The 16,034-nt window shown below is 37.5% G+C and overlaps 1 protein-coding gene across 5 annotated transcripts in view; it reads left to right on the plus strand.

Moving 5' to 3' along the window:
- Positions 1–16,034, plus strand: part of KAT6B (lysine acetyltransferase 6B) — a 181,047-nt gene that overhangs the window by 14,575 nt on the left and 150,438 nt on the right. For all 5 annotated transcript variants that reach the window (XM_061161890.1, XM_061161889.1, XM_061161893.1 and 2 more), the window contains exon 3: positions 384–1,260. In XM_061161890.1, the coding sequence (XP_061017873.1) occupies positions 640–1,260 (621 nt within the window). In that variant the 5' untranslated portion in view covers positions 384–639. The remainder of the gene's footprint in view (positions 1–383; positions 1,261–16,034) is intronic.

Below are 16,034 nucleotides of genomic sequence, written 5' to 3' on the forward strand. Positions count from 1 at the left end.
GAGCCCCTCCATCAAATTTTTTGCACCATAGATTTATTTTGGTGTTGATTTTATGTTTATGGTAGATACGTATCTTGAACCACTAACATGTAATTTTATTAATTTCAATGAAGGTTATCCATTAAATAAATGTTGATAACTTAGGTATGATTTCTTAAATGCCCCATAAACTACTCATATAAATAACAAATGAAAAATCCTTAAAGAAATTCCTTTTCAGACTGTGACCCAATTTCTGGCTGGAAAATATAATCATTGTGGCTTTGTTATATAATACCTGCTTGTCATTATTTCTGTGGTCATTTTGCATTTGAAAAAGAGTCTTTTACTTTATTTTTAGAAGTTTGATTATTAAGAGGTTTCCCTCTTCTTTATCTTTTAAGGTCTTGATTTCCTGGTTAAAGATGTTCTTCACTCGAATGCAGTTTTTCCTGTTGGTCAAATAAGACAACTATCAACTTTGCCTGTTCATCCTCTTTTTAATCTCTAAAGGATGGATATTTGTGAGATGTTGCTTAATATGGTCTGGGATAGTCTGCCCATTTGTTGAATTGTAAGTGACTTAAATGTGCAAGTTCTGTTAAATACAAGGAGAACCTCTATGGGTAACTTTTGTACTGAAGAAGTCATTTGTCAACCATGGTAAAACTTGCAAACCCACTTTATACAGAGTGGATTCTTGAAGCTATACAGAAAATAAAAAAGCAAAAGCAAAGGCCCTCTGAAGAGAGAATCTGCCATGCCGTCAGCACTTCCCATGGGTTGGATAAGAAGACAGTCTCTGAACAGCTGGAACTCAGCGTTCAGGATGGCTCAGTTCTCAAAGTCACCAACAAAGGCCTTGCCTCCTATAAGGACCCAGACAATCCTGGGCGCTTTTCATCAGTTAAACCAGGCACTTTTCCTAAGTCAACCAAGGGGTCTAGAGGATCATGCAATGATCTGCGCAACGTGGATTGGAATAAACTTCTAAGGAGAGCAATTGAAGGACTGGAGGAGCCAAATGGCTCCTCCCTGAAGAACATTGAGAAATATCTCAGAAGTCAAAGTGATCTCACAAGCACCACCACCAACCCAGCCTTTCAGCAGCGGCTGCGACTGGGGGCCAAACGCGCAGTGAACAATGGGAGGTTACTGAAAGACGGACCGCAGTACAGGGTCAATTACGGAGGCTTAGATGGCAAAGGGGCTCCCAAGTACCCCAGCGCTTTCCCATCTTCGCTCCCACCTGTCAGCCTTCTACCCCATGAAAAAGATCAGGTAAGTGCAGACAGAAATGTCAGTACTCTAAATATTGTCCATTTGACTTGTACGGTTTCAGTTAAGTTTTACACAGACGCAAGTTCTGGGTTAAGTGTGATAAAATCAAATGTTTTGCCTCTGAGCAGTCTTTTATATTTTAAGATATATATATTATTTTACAATATAAATTGCTCTATATTGTTCTGCAACATATTGAGGGCTTCCTCATTGGTTGACTAAGAATTTAATGTGATGATTATGTGATTTGTTTTTTGAACTCTTAATTGCTAATGTGTGGGTGCTTGAAGGGCCCAGGATAGATAACTTCACTCTTTCCTCAAGGCAAGATCATATATTTATTTCAAAAATCCAAGAAGGGCCATTGCATGCTTTTCTCTTTTTAAATTATTACTTTTTTTTTTTTAGCTTTATGAGGTATAATTGATTTATTTTCCTCTTTATTGTTGTTTCCGAGAAGAATCTTAAGACTAATTATTTTAATACTGATAGCTTGTGCATTACTGGAACTGTTTCAGTATGTGACCTAAATCCTGCCTGTTTCAATTTAAAGTCATTTATTACTTGTTCACTTTTCTCATCTGGTGAAAGTGAATATTTATTTTGTCTCACCTGTATCTATCTTTCAATCGTTGGTTTCTCTGGGCTTTCTGTTATTTCCAGGATAGTTATACATTTATGGCAGATTTCTCCTAAAGTTACTGCTGCAATTTAAAATCTCTGGTTATATAGGGTTATCCTTTGTTTTATTTCAAAGCTATTGAAGTTACCACCCAAACTAAAGCCAAAATAGAGCAGCAACAAATTGTTTATAATGGTTTCAGCCCTCCCGTTTATCTGTCTATCCCTTGAGGGAGTGGATATATTGATGTCAGTTATTAATAACTTTACATCTTGTAAACTGTTAGCCATTGTTGATAGACAGGGTGGTTGTTGTATGAGCGAACTGCATTTTCAGAAGTGATAGAAGCAGTGTCAGGAAAAGCTGTGCTCCTGAGGACTTGTTTTTCCTCTTTGGATATTATTGCCCTTGCTAGCCCCTGCTTCCCTCATTGTGTTAAGCTGATAGAGGCTCAGCTCTTGCAAACTAAGTGGGACCAGGTGATTAGCTTTTCCATGGACTATTCTAAACCCTAGCACTTATTTTTTAACTGTATTTCTATTTTATTAATTTTCCTCAACATTTATTTTATCCTTGGGTGGTATTTGCGTTTGTGTGTAGCCAACCCCCAGTTCTTTGTGAGAGAATGTGGGCATAAAGAAAGAAGTAAATAAACCTATGAAATTTTCTTTTTAATAACATTTGTTTCAAGAAAATACAGCAGGTGACTTAAATCCTAATTTCTGTTTCTGACACAGCCACATTGAGTACTTCTGTTCCTCATTAAATATTTTTGTAAAAGCTTACTCCATAAGGAAATTCCTTAAGGGAATATAGAACCATTTCTTGATGGTTTTGGATGTCTTTGTTTTAAAAATATATACATTACTCTAAGGCATTAATATATTAAAGCTTTATAATTATCAGGTATGTGGACTAATTCAGGCAGCTTTAGGCAATTTAATAGCATGTTTTAATAATTTTGTGATCCAGGGGAATATCTTAACTTGTGGTAAAGGAATTGTTACAGATTTTCCACAGTCCCTTTCCTATCCTTCTCTTTAACCTTGCTCATCGTTATTTTTGCCATTCTTATATTTTTTTCATACAGCATCTGTACAAAAGTATTTTTAGTCTAAGGGAAGACTCCTGTCTGGAGGTGTCTAGAATTGAGAACAGAGTGATTTATTGCTTAGCGTGCAAATTGTTCTTGCTCTTTCTGTGATGCTATTCTTTAAATTGTCCAGTTAGCATCATCCGATAACAAGGAATGCTGAGAAAATGTGTCCTATAATTTTTATTTGATGAAATTTGGGAATTGTGTTGAGTAGTCATAATCTAATTCTTAAAAGAGGACAAATAAACATAAATGAAAATCAGATCGAGTCACTTTGATCAGAATGTACTGTATTGTTTCCATTGTATATTACAATGGCATTTTTCCTTGAAAAGTATAATAAGAACTACATTAGACTATATTGCCCTTTGAGATTACAAGGGGTAAATAGTTTAAAACCCTGTGAACTTTCCAAGTCAGTGTAATAGAAATTCTTATCCTGGGTCCATGAATGAGTTTGGGGTAGGTAGGTTAACAAATCCCCTTAAATAGAACAGTCGTTTGTATCCACATGTTTTTCTAGTGTCAGGGTCTGTAATTTTTATCAGATTCTCAAAGACATCTAAAGTGTCAAAGAGCCAATGTGAACATTTTTATACTGTAGAAAATATTTTTGAGTTTGTTATACAAAAACCTATATATATGCATGTGTGTGTGTGTGTATATATATACATATATATATATATATATATATATATATAGTTTCTTTTCCATTGTTTTTGCTTCAGCTGTTGAACTTGGATCTGTATGTAGACTAGTTCATCTATAGCTTCATGTATATAGGACTTGCTCTAATATATTTGAAAGGCAGATTATCATTGTTCTTGTGCTAGACGTCTGAAGAATTCACATTGTGGGAGGACAGTTATGATATAAAGGGCCACTATACAGAGATGAAGTCATTCAATTACAATTTAGCTGACCAGTATCTTTTAAGAAGCTGTTACTCTAGTTACTTTTGTTGATCTATTTCATTTAATTGTAAAAAAGAAAATAAAAATAGTGAAAGTAATAACATTTCTTATGTGTTAAATGCTGGCACTATTCCAAGTGCTCATTTATTGTCTCATTATCACAATAACTGTGAGGGCCATAGATTATTGTCCTTTTATAGATGAAAAACTGAGGCTCAAAACCTAAGCAGTTTATCCAAGGTCACTTACAGAGCTGGTGAACAGTGAATCCAAGATTTGAGACAATCTGACTCTAGACCTCTTTACCACTGGGCTGTATACTGGTCAACAGGTGTGGCTTTTCATTAACAATAAAAGTATCTCTTTCAGTTCCTCAAATGCTTTGAAGCAGTTCCCCGCGTCCCCCCCCCCCCCCCCCCCAACTAATAGATTTATGGTATTTTAAATTTGGTAGCTGCAATGAGCTTATTACAGTTTATAAAGCAGGTACTATTTATAATATTAGCAATATGGGAAAGCAGTAGGGAAAATAGTAAATCTGTATCTAATTAGATTTAACATCATCATCATTCCTATGCATGACTGCTAGGAGGAATACAATGCAAGTTAAAATAGAAGGGCTCCTTCCTTTCTAAAATGTAATTGCACATCTTCTGATAGTCTAGAATTCAAATTGGATATTACCATACTGGCTCCTTAGCATAACTTCTTTGTATTTATTTAAGAAAGCTCTCTTTGGTGAGGTGATATGGAAATGAATTAAACCACTGAAGATAAAAGTTTATCTTTGACTTGGTGAGGGAACTCCTAAAGGATAGTGTTAGAGTTTCTCATTAAAAATGGGAAAGCTCAATTAGGTCAGATTATGAGGACTTTGGAAAAGTCAAATATTCTAAGAGAGACTTTAGTTATCAGTATGCATTTTGTAGCATTAAGATTCTATTTGAACATTTGGGCTTTAGCATTTTTATAAAATCAGTTTGGTTCAGTTTTAAACAGATTCCTTGGTATTTCACTTTATTGGTAATATCTTCCTAAAATTTACTAGGTGTCAAGTCTCGGTATGTTTCTAGTGCAATACATATTATTGTAATGGGAGCTCTCATTTTTGGCAGCTGTAGCTGGAAAGGGAGACACTTCTAATATCAGGTAGGGCTTTTGATGTTTTTTCTTGAAGAAATGAAATAACTGTATTATAATCCTCTGAAAAAGCTTCAAACATAATTACCACACCAGTGATACTGTCAAAAAGAAAAAAATAAAAATGAGTTTCAAAAGGAGCATAGATGATCAGAAATGGGGCTGAGAGATAAAACTTTATTAAAAAATCACTTTTTGTGCTCTTGGCCTGTTCAGTTGTTTATTCTATTTGCCCCTCACTCCTTTTAGGGAGATATTTTATTTATGGTTATTGGTTATTACTATGAAATAGTTCCTTAAATAGAAGAATTTTTTTTTTGAAGGAAGTGTAATAGGGAAGAACAAATCTGACTCCCTATTAGATCTGTTTCCTTTTTTTTTGAGTTTTCATAAATAGAAGGTTAATATATATCCTATATCAATTTCCTGTGTCATGTAAGTGCCATAATTTAAACAGCTTAATTTTTTCTTCAGTTTTCTCGCTGCCCTCCTCAACCCTCTCTGGGATTTTTTCAATTGCCTGTACTTTGTGAAGGACCATTCACTAGTCCATATTGTTCTTTGATGTGGCAGGCTTCCAGAAGTTTCTCAGCTGTAGAATTGTCCATGGTTGCAGACAACTCTGGATCTTTTTGACAGAAATGTGTGTATCTTTTATCTGCTAATTATAGAGTCCAAATGTCCTCTCTGTTGTCCTTCTCCGTCCTCCTTTGAATTGGTCTCCTTTGTATTGCAGATGTCACATTTCTCAGACTGCTTAGCTGTCTGCACTCAACTGAAAGTTGGAAAAAGCCCTAAATACACCAAAATATACTCTTACATGTAACGTGAATTTTGGAATTGGTATGGATCAAAGTCGGTTTTAGAATGACTGAAGTCAGACAGAAACCTGTTCTGTAATGTGAATGACTAGGTGAATCCATATGTGCTTTTCCAGGGTCAGGGAGGGAAAAGGATTGTTATGTTGTTCCTGTGTTTAAGCTTCAGAAGTTCTTTAAAATAACATGAGCTGAGCCCAGGTTGGATGCATGAGACAAGTGCTCAGGCCTGGTGCACTGGGAAGACCCAGAGGGATCGGGTAGAGAGGTAGGTGGGAGGGGGGATTGGGATGGGGAATACATGTAAATCCATGGCTAATTCATGTCAATGTATGACAAAAACCACTACAATATTGTAAAGTAATTAGCCTCCAACTAATAAAAATAAATGAAAAAAAAACAAAAAAAAACATGAGCTGCTTTTGTGAGCAGATAGTACTAGTTACTGAGGTGATGTTGAGAGCCCAGGAATTGTCTGAGACTAGTTAGTTAGGTCAAGGGAAGGACAGAATGAAGAACACCTGCGTCTTTCTTGCACTCGCAGGAGTGAGTATGTTCCACTTTTGAGCTTATATTTAGGTGGGACTTGTGTACACTTCTAGTGAAATACATTTCAGGTAAAATATAAACATTAGAAGATTTTGGACTCTTAAAATGAGTGTGAAATACTCCTTTTAACTCTTTGGATCTTAGATAAGTTTGATATTGTAGCTGCCTTTTCCTGACCTTGACATGATACATAAAAGAGTGTTCTCTGATTTCCTAAGGGTATTTTCTTTCAAGCATTGAGGATGCTAAGGGTGCAGTTTTGTGGTTTCTTGACTAATTTTGGATGTTTTGAGCAGCTTTCAGGAATTTACTATTGTATTCCTTATACCTATTTGGATTATAGCAGCTATATTTCTTTCAGTGCTAAGAAAAATCTAGATTTTTATAGCTTTGATGTTGTTTAACAGTTAAGTGCTGTTTGCTGATTTATTCTGACTGTATCTTGGATGGCAGAGATTTTTATTCATCCTTTCCTTTCAAACTTTATTTAATAAATAGTACATTTTAATGTATCTCAGAACAAAAGTTTACATTCTTTTTATGTATTTTATCTTTGTACATGGTAATATAAAAAGAATACATGTGATTGTTTTATCACTGCAATAGCAAAGTTTGATTAGAAAATTCATGACTTTGAGTATTGTTTATAAACTTAATTTTTCTGGCCTATACATTAAACTACAGTTTAATGGGTCTTCTCTGGTTATACCAGCATTTCAAATGTGAATCAGCATACTTAAGTACTTTGATTTCTCCAATCTATTAATGTTTCTAAGTACATAAACATCAATTAGCTCACTAAATTAAAGTTCACAAATGAGTCATCCATGTAATTTGTGACGTTTTGAATTAGCAGGCCATGAGGAAAGTGTGTTTTTGTTTGTGTTCCCTTATCTCACTGTCTTCAGGTAGTGATGGGGAGTTTATACAAGTAAAAGGAGGAGGCCTGGCAGTCAGCCTTGTGAAATGCTAGTCACTGTTATCAGGCTTATACTTTGGACTAGACTGCTTTCCCAGAGAAGTCTCTAGGAGTTGCAGACAGTATACTGTTGTTTTTCCTTTTATAAGTGAACCTTTTAATTAGCAGAGTATTAATTAGAGTGTAACTTTGTTTTGTTTGGTGAAATATAATATATTGAAAACTCTGCAAAATGGACTATACAGGCAGAATTTTAGAGTGAATGATATTGAACTGTGAGGCTGATTTCTTCAAAGATACAAAATAAATACTAATCAGTGGTCTAAGCAAAATCCAGGAAGGATTTGTGTTAATTTGACAAGTGGGTTTAGAATTCTTTAGCCATTATTTTTTAGAAACCAGCTTTGTTCATACATCCTTTCTGTAATTTGCTTCACTTTTGATCTTTGATAAAACCAGCTGCAATTTTGTTTCATTAACAAACTTAACTGGTTAACAGATGTTTGTTTTGGCTTGATTGTATCCTTTCTATTAAAAACAGCATAAGCATACATAGAAACTACGCTGGGCCTTTTCCTGTCTGGAGTTAGACAGGCGTTTCAGAAGAGCAACTTAATTTTATTTACAAGTTCAATTTTTGTTCCTCTGTGCTATTATAGTAGGTGTACAAACATTTTAGCTCTTGTTCCTCCTGTGAGGGAGGTCTTTTGTTCTTAATCCTCCATCTGTTAGTCCAGTACACCCTCCCCCGCTCTTCTTTTTTAGCATTACAAAATCTTAGCATGCAGAAAAAGGTATTGCAGAATTGGTAATTGAGATATCAGTGACTCTTCCACAGTTCAAGGGATGGAATGGGACTAGCCTGGTTAAATTTAGATAATGTCTTCCATCTTCTTTGATGTCGGTAAGCTGCCACATGGAAAGCAATGAGGCCTGCAGGAAGGAGGTGAGCCTTGGTCTGGGCTGTCTGTGATACAGTGATGTGGGCTGCAAGCCAGAGGTGACACTTGAATGTGTCTGTAGTACTTTCTGATGTCCTGAGTTTTGTCCATGGTTGACTGCCATGCTTGTGACCGTCTCGGATCATAAATGAGAATGATGAATTTCAAGAAACGGAGAGTAAGGGTTATACTGGGTAAGAGAAATGGTAGTAAGAGAAGCAAAGAGTTCGCAAATTAAAATCCAGTTTTAAAGATATGGAATGATGATTCCAGTTTGATATTTGATCAACTTGTTTCCCAAACTGGTATTTTAATGCCGTGTAGGAGCTTCTACCTTATATTGAAATCCACCTGCAGCTGTTGAGCCTTGGGATGTGAGTGAAGCAGCAGAATGCAAAGTCTGCTAGTCCAAGAGTTGGCAGTTTGAAGAATATGAGCTATTCCAGCTACAGTGCTGGCCAGGCATGAGGAGGCTGGGAAAGGTAGGCAGTGTAGGGAGCCTGCTGCTTCTCAGGTGGCACAGTGATAAAGAACCTGCCTGCCAAGGTGGGAGAAGCAAGAGACCCAGTTCATTCCCTGGGTCAGGAAGATCCCCTGGAGGAGGAAATAGCAACCCACTCCAGTATTCTTGCCTGGAAAATCCCATGGGGAGAGGAGTCTGGCAGGCTGCAGTCCATGGGGTCACAAAGAGTAAGGACACACCTAAGCATACATGCATTCAGACTCAGTGGGAGACAGGAAGATGTTTCCCCCTTAACTTTGTAACTTATGAAATTGCAATACTGCAGATAAGTTGAAAGAGTAATACAGTAAGTGCTGTATTTCTTTCATCTAGACTCATCACTTGTCAACATTTTCCCACATTTGCTCTTTCTCTCTTTCCCCTATTTTTGTGTGTGTGTGTATACACACATATTCATACTTACGGTTGAACTATTTGAAAATAATAGCAAACATGTTAAATTATAATAACAATTATACATCAAGGAACATTGTCTAGTGTATCCACAATGGTATTATCACGTGTAGAAATTCAACAGTGAAACAAGAGTATTACATCTAATAGACAGTCTGTATTGCTTCAGATGGCCCCAAAATGTCGTTTATAGCTTTTGTTTTTGAGTTGGAAACCAGTTAAGCATCTTGCATCACACTTGGTTATCATGTCTCCTTTAGTAGGGACCCATTTTCCATCTTTTTTTACTTCTCCTGTCAGTGACATTTTTCAACAGTTTTGCCCAGTTATTTTTGTAGGATGTCCCATACTGTTAATTAGTCTGGTTATGTCCTTATGATTAAGTTCAGAGTCAATATTTTTGATAAGAATACTACGTGGGTTGTGTTGTATATTTCCTTTTTCTGGTCACCTCCTTTAAGGTGGTCTTATTACTGGCAGTGCTTTTTTGATTAGTTGCTTAAGGTGGTGTCTGCCAGACGTCTCTTTATCAAGACACCTTTTTCCTTTTGTAGTGAAGAAGTAATTTGCGCAGTTATCTCATGATCCTCTGAGACCATGTGAAAATCTTTTCATCCAGTGTATATTAGTTTTCCATTATTTGCTGTGACAGATTTCCACAAATTTAGTAGCTTGAAACATTGCAAATTTGTTGTCTTACAGTTCTTTTGGTTGGAAGCCCAACATGGGTCCCATAGGATTGAGGTCAAAGTGTCAGTAGTTCTGTGTTCCTTTCTTGGGACTCTGGGGGAGAATCCGTTCCTTCACCATTTCCCACTTCTACAGGCTGCTTGCATTTCCTGACTGACGGCCCCTCCCTTCACCTTCAGAGTCAGCAACATCTCATCGCTCTGACCATTTTACCATAGTCACATCTTTCCTCGACCAGCAGCCTGGGCAGCTTTTCAAGGATTCATGTGGTTAGATTGGGGCCACTTAGATAATCCAGGATAATCTCCCCATCTCAAAGTCTTTAACTTAATCACAGCCATAAAGGTCATTTTGCCATGTAAGGGTGACAGATTGACAAATTCTTGGCATTAGAAAATGGATCTTGGGAGAGGGGGTGGCATTATTCTGCCTGCCACATAGTGGTTTCAATATCCTCACTTAAATCAACTTTTACATTAGAGGTTGCAAATCTTTGAAGATTTTGGTGCTGTACTGTAATAACATGGTTTAAGTCTGCTTAGAAAGGAGTGAAGGCTGGGAGTCAGACGGCTTGAGTTCTAGGTCTGATGGTACCTCCTGAATGATTTCCATGAGGGCAGTAACAGGGGCTGCCCCCCACTTCCACTTAGTGTTTCTTTACTTCCCAGTCGAAGAACTAAAGAATGGGTTTGGCAGTAATAGCTTGAGAGTTTTAACAATAGGAGTCTGAGTATCCAAAATGTTTTCTAACAGAGTACATTTAAAGTTGTAGATAAGGCTCCTTCATTTAAATACTCACAGGGTGCAGGAAAATATACGACAGCTTAATATGGGAGACTCTTTGGTGATATTTTGAAGACTTAAATAACGTCTGAAGAGCTTTATGTCTGTTATTTAAATCTGAATCCTCAGTTAGAGAACTCTTAAATAGGCCAATAAAGAAACTGACTTATTTAAAAAAGAATAATATCTTGGTCACAATGTTATATGTCAATTATACCTCAATAAAGTTGGGAGGAAAAAAGAAAAATATGCAGGTGAATGTCTGTTATGTTCTTTCAATTCTTAGTCAAAACTGAGGAGGAAAAAAAATCACATCAAGATTCACAAAGGCATTGAACCTTCATTTCCTTTCACTCCATAGTGTTTTAGTAGAGTCTTCTGCAGTAGCTGCAGTTAGTTGGCATGCGCTGGTAATACTGACCTTTTCAGTTGTTAAAGAATAACTGTTTGTTATCTGCCTGTAAATGTGCTTTCTAGAACTGATAAAAAAAGATAATCTTCTCATCTGATGAGTTCTGACCCTCTGTAAACCTCCCTTCCAACTTATTTTCCACCAGCTACTGAAATACAACAAGATGTCAACAAGTACATTCTCACAGAGCATTTATACCAACTTAGATAAAATCATCTCTTTATTGGAAAATTGTGTAATGTCTTGATTTCACTTTAGCATAGCATGTGGTTAGCAATAAATCTTGTTACAGAACATTGATCAGGGGCAAATTATATGTATTTTTCCAGCTTCTAAAAATTTCAGAGCAACATGAAATAAATAGTTATCATCAAGACCACCACTTTCTAGGTTGTTTTACAATCTGACATAGTAGAACATCACCATGTATCTTGCTTAAGTGCCTTGACTCTCCTAAAATACGTTGTTTGTGCCAGTGTCTATTTCAGTTCCAAGTTATGTCTGTGATACCAACCAAGGCAAAAGAATGTGGTTAAAACTTGGTACTTGTGCCTTGTAAAATAGCATAATAAACAGCTCAGATATGAAGGCTGTACAGAAAACATGCAAGAAGATATTAGTATGAAATACTGATAATCAGTACTTACTATGGACCAGGTAAATTTCTAAGTAGTTAATATATACAAAGTAACTTTACATGAACCCTGAGAGATAAGTACTGTTACTGATGGAATTTTACAGATGAAGAAACAGAGATGTTACCTTGCCCAGGAGGATGCGGGAAGTGTCAGGGCTAGTGTTTCAGCCTGGCATACAGCTTGGAGCACAGCCACTTCACCCCTTCCGGTCTTCTCACTTATTTGGATGGAACCAGCGCATACCTGTTGAATTCTTATAACATATAAAGCTCTGTACTAAGTGCTATAAAACTTACATAGTATAAGCTGTATTCAAATTGTAGTTAGAATTACCAGCTGAAACATCCCTAAACATACAGCTGTGCGGTACCTTTTCAGAAGACCAGTGTGGTGATATTCATTTTCACAGTGATTGAAAATGTATTTTCTTCAGGAATGAGTAATAACAGCCAACGTTTATATACTGCTTACTGTGAGTCGGACACTACTTAAAGTGCTTTACGTACTTGCCTGTGATGTAATACTTCTTTGCCTTCTTACGAGGGAGGGGACTGAAGCACATGAGGTTAAAGGACTTGCCCAAAGTCACACGGCTGTTGCTTGGGGAAGTGGAGCCAGGATTCAGGTCCAGGAGTCTGGGTTCGACAGTCTGTACGCTTAAGCCTTATGCTATACTCCCTTATATTTTCCTCAAGAAGAAAACTTCTTTTAAAGAAAGGGTATTGAAGAGAGTACACATTAAGTTCTTATAAACCTGGACCTGTAAATGCCTTTTAAGTGTTTATAATAGGAGTCACTGAAAAGACTTAAATTTTGTACTGTGACCTCATCTAATTTTCCCAAACATCCTGAGGTAGAAGGAAATGGTACTCTTTAAGATGATAAGGATGCTAATAACGTTCTGAGTTTTAAAGTTCCTGAGAGATTCTGACTTGCTTAACCTACAGTTTCCCAAGATGGTTTGATAATGGGCCCTCCTCTTTCTCCTCACTCCTCACAGTAGCTGTTCACTTGTCTAGAAATCTTTTTTTTTTTTTTTTAATTATTTATTTATTATACTTTACTAGAAATCTTTACATTTGGTTAAACACAGTTTGGATAGTGATAATGTCAGGTTATACTGCTAAGTCCTTTCCTCATTTCTCCCAAATACTCATCCCAAGGGAAGCCATTGACTAATTGACTTTGGGTTTGTTCTTCAGGACAGAAAACCTCAAATCATCATTTTAATTCCTTGTCTGTGTTATGAATTAGTAAAATGTTAGTCACTTAGTCATGTCTCACTCTTTGTGACTCCATGGACTGGAGCCTACCAGGCTCCTTTGTCCATGGGATTCTCCAGGCAAGATTACAGGAGTGCCTGGCCATTCAGTTCTCCAGGGAATCTTCCTGACCCAGGAATCAAACCTGAGTCTCCTACATTGCAAGCAGATTCTTTACTGTCTGAGCCACCGGGGAAGCCCTAGTGTAGTAAACCCATTGTGTAGTTCTTCAACTAGAGAATAACATTTCAGAGTAGCAGGTGGCCTTTGAGGTCACCAAGGTCCGGGGTTTTAAGTTGAGTTCCCAGTATTCCTTTTAGGGGGTTGTGAACTTTGAAATTGTATACAGAATGTTAGGCTTACATGTTTTATGAGTATTCTTCTGAAGCCTCTCATCTCTCCCCTCCTTCAGCAGGTCACTTGACTTTAGACCAGTGGTTTCCCAACTTTGCTGCGTGTTGGAATCATTGGAAGAGCTTTTAAAAATTCCATGCCCAGACCACATCCCACCTGTTAACACACAGTGTCTGGGTGGGAGGCAGGCATGAAAACTTTTTAACAATCTCTGGAGGGATGCCAGTGTGCAGGAAAAGTTTAGGAATCACTGCCTGAGGCTAACTTTCTTCTTTTATAGATGAGCAAACAGGGGCTATTTTGTGGTTGAGGAAACAATCTAAATATGTTAATTGGACAGGGCCCCCACTGTTGCTAAAAGAGATCTTAGGGATCATGCAAGAAAGAAGTCTTAGGAAAAAGAAGCTCTGGGGGCAGAATGGTTTGGTTCAAATCCCGACTTTTCCACTGGGCAAGTAGTCTTTGTCTTGGTTTTCTCAGCTGACAAATGGAGACGATAAAAACAGACTGCACAGGGGTAGTTTTGCTGCACTAGAAAGGGCAGCTGAACAGAGTCTAGCACTATGGGAGACACAGCTGCCCCTGGCCTTGCTGCTTTTGAAGGAAAAGTGATACCCTCATCACCTAATGAGGAAGGCCTCCTTTCCTACTGGAGATTTGCTGTAGTCACACAGGCCACCGATGGCTACAATTTTACGTTTCTTTGTTGTTTTTTCCCTCATTTCTTGTTATTTAAATAATAAGAAAAAGAGTGTGTTTTCTAGAGTAACACATGTTTATTGTACAGGTTTTGAAGAATACAGAAAAGTTCAGGCATGATATACTATGTAAATTTCACTCCAAAGATAACTAGCATTAAAAGTTTGTATTTCCTTCCACTCTTTTTTCCCCCTACATGTGTATTTGTTCTATTTAAATAAAAAGATGTTAGCTGTATAATTTTGTATCTTGCTTTCTACATTTAAAATATGTTGTGAGCCTTTCCCCATATTAATTCTTTGAAATGTGACCTTAAAAGACTGGTGGAATTTCGTATGTCTTTGTTGCTTAACATGTAAGATGTTCCTAACTTTTTTGCTATTACAAGTAATCCTGCTACTTAAAAATTTGTGTACACATGGGTAATTATTAGAGGAGTATACTGGGGCATAAACATTATTTCTTCTTCTGTGACTTGTGAAATACATGGTAAAAAATATTTCAAAAGGTAGTACCAGTTTGTACTCTTGGGCAGAGTATGAGAGTCCTTGAGCATCCACTTGCTTCTTTAGTTCAGTTCAGTGGCTCGGTCGTGTCTGACTCTTTGCGACGCCAGGGACTGCAGCACGCCAGGCTTCCCTGTCCATCACCAACTCCCAGAGCTTGCTCAAACTTGCTTCTTCACCCTTATTTATTTATTTATTTGGCTGCACCGAGTCCTACTTGTGGCTTGTGGGATTTAGTCACCCGACCAGGGATCAAGCCCCAGCCCCCCCTTCATTGGGAGTGCAGAATCCCAGCCACTGGACCACCAGGGAAGTCGCGGCCTCATCCTTACCTTTTATCTTGCTAGTGTAGTAGACAGAAGAGTGGATCCTTCTTACTTTACTTTGTATTTCTGTGATTACGAATGACTTGAACGTTTTTGTTTAGTGGTCATTGCTCAATAGCTGTAGTGTTGTGGTTACCCATCCTTCATTCCTGTGCCCTGGAGGCAACCATCTTCAGCCGTTCAACCATATTTAGTCATTTCTTCTGGAAGTTAGACTTCTTTGTTTTTAAACAGCACTCTTATAATGCTGTTGTCTTGAATGTCAGTTTTAGACATTTTCTATTGACTTCTTGCCAGGGGAAATAAGGGTAAAGTTCTCATACACCCTTCCCTCTCCCATTGCCCTTCTCATCTCAGTGTAATTAAGTCATCGTTTTTGCTTATTGGTATTCAGTGTGCAAATATTGTTTAGTTGTGCCTTAAGTATATTGTTATCAATGTTCGTGAGTTTTGTTGTTTTTTTAAATAAGTAAAAATTTCTTTATTTATGACTGTACTGGGTCTTGGTTGCTCTGTGAGCTTCTCTCTAGTTGCAGTGAGTGGGGCCACTGTCTGTGCGTGGCGCGCGGGCTTCTCACTGCAGGGGCTGCTCTTGTTGCAGAGCACAGGCTCTGGGGTAGGTGGGCTTCCGTAGCTGCAGCCCCCGGGCTCTAGGGCGCGGGCTCCGTAGCTGCAGCCCACGCACTTAGTTGCTTCTCAGCATGTGGGATCTTCCAGGATCAGATACCGAACCCACGTCCCCTGCACTGGCAGGTGATTCTTTACCACTGAGTCACTAGGGAAGCCCTGTTTTGTTTGTTTGTTTAGAAAATTCTCCATCCTGAGTTCAGTGAGACGTTTACTGTTTTTTCCTTCTAGTTTTTTGTCTGTCTTTATACTTAAATCCTTAAAATCATCTGCAGTTTTAATTTTGGTAAGTGGTGTAAGGGTCTTTTCTTGTTGTGTTGTTTTTAATAGCTGACACTGTTCCAGGATCAGATAATAAAATTCTTATTTTCCCCACTGATTTATGATACCTTAAAAAAGATCACATCATAACTTTTTATCTGTCAGAAAGCTAGATCTCTCTTAATACTCAGCTTCATTTTTACCTTTGACAATTTTAATTCTGTTAACTCTGTAACATTTATTTCACTTAAGCTCATTTAGCCTGTGGAACTGTCTTCCAATTTTGCTTTGGAACGTAGGA

This window comes from Dama dama, chromosome 15, assembly GCF_033118175.1.
Source record: "Dama dama isolate Ldn47 chromosome 15, ASM3311817v1, whole genome shotgun sequence".
Lineage (NCBI taxonomy): Eukaryota > Metazoa > Chordata > Mammalia > Artiodactyla > Cervidae > Dama > Dama dama.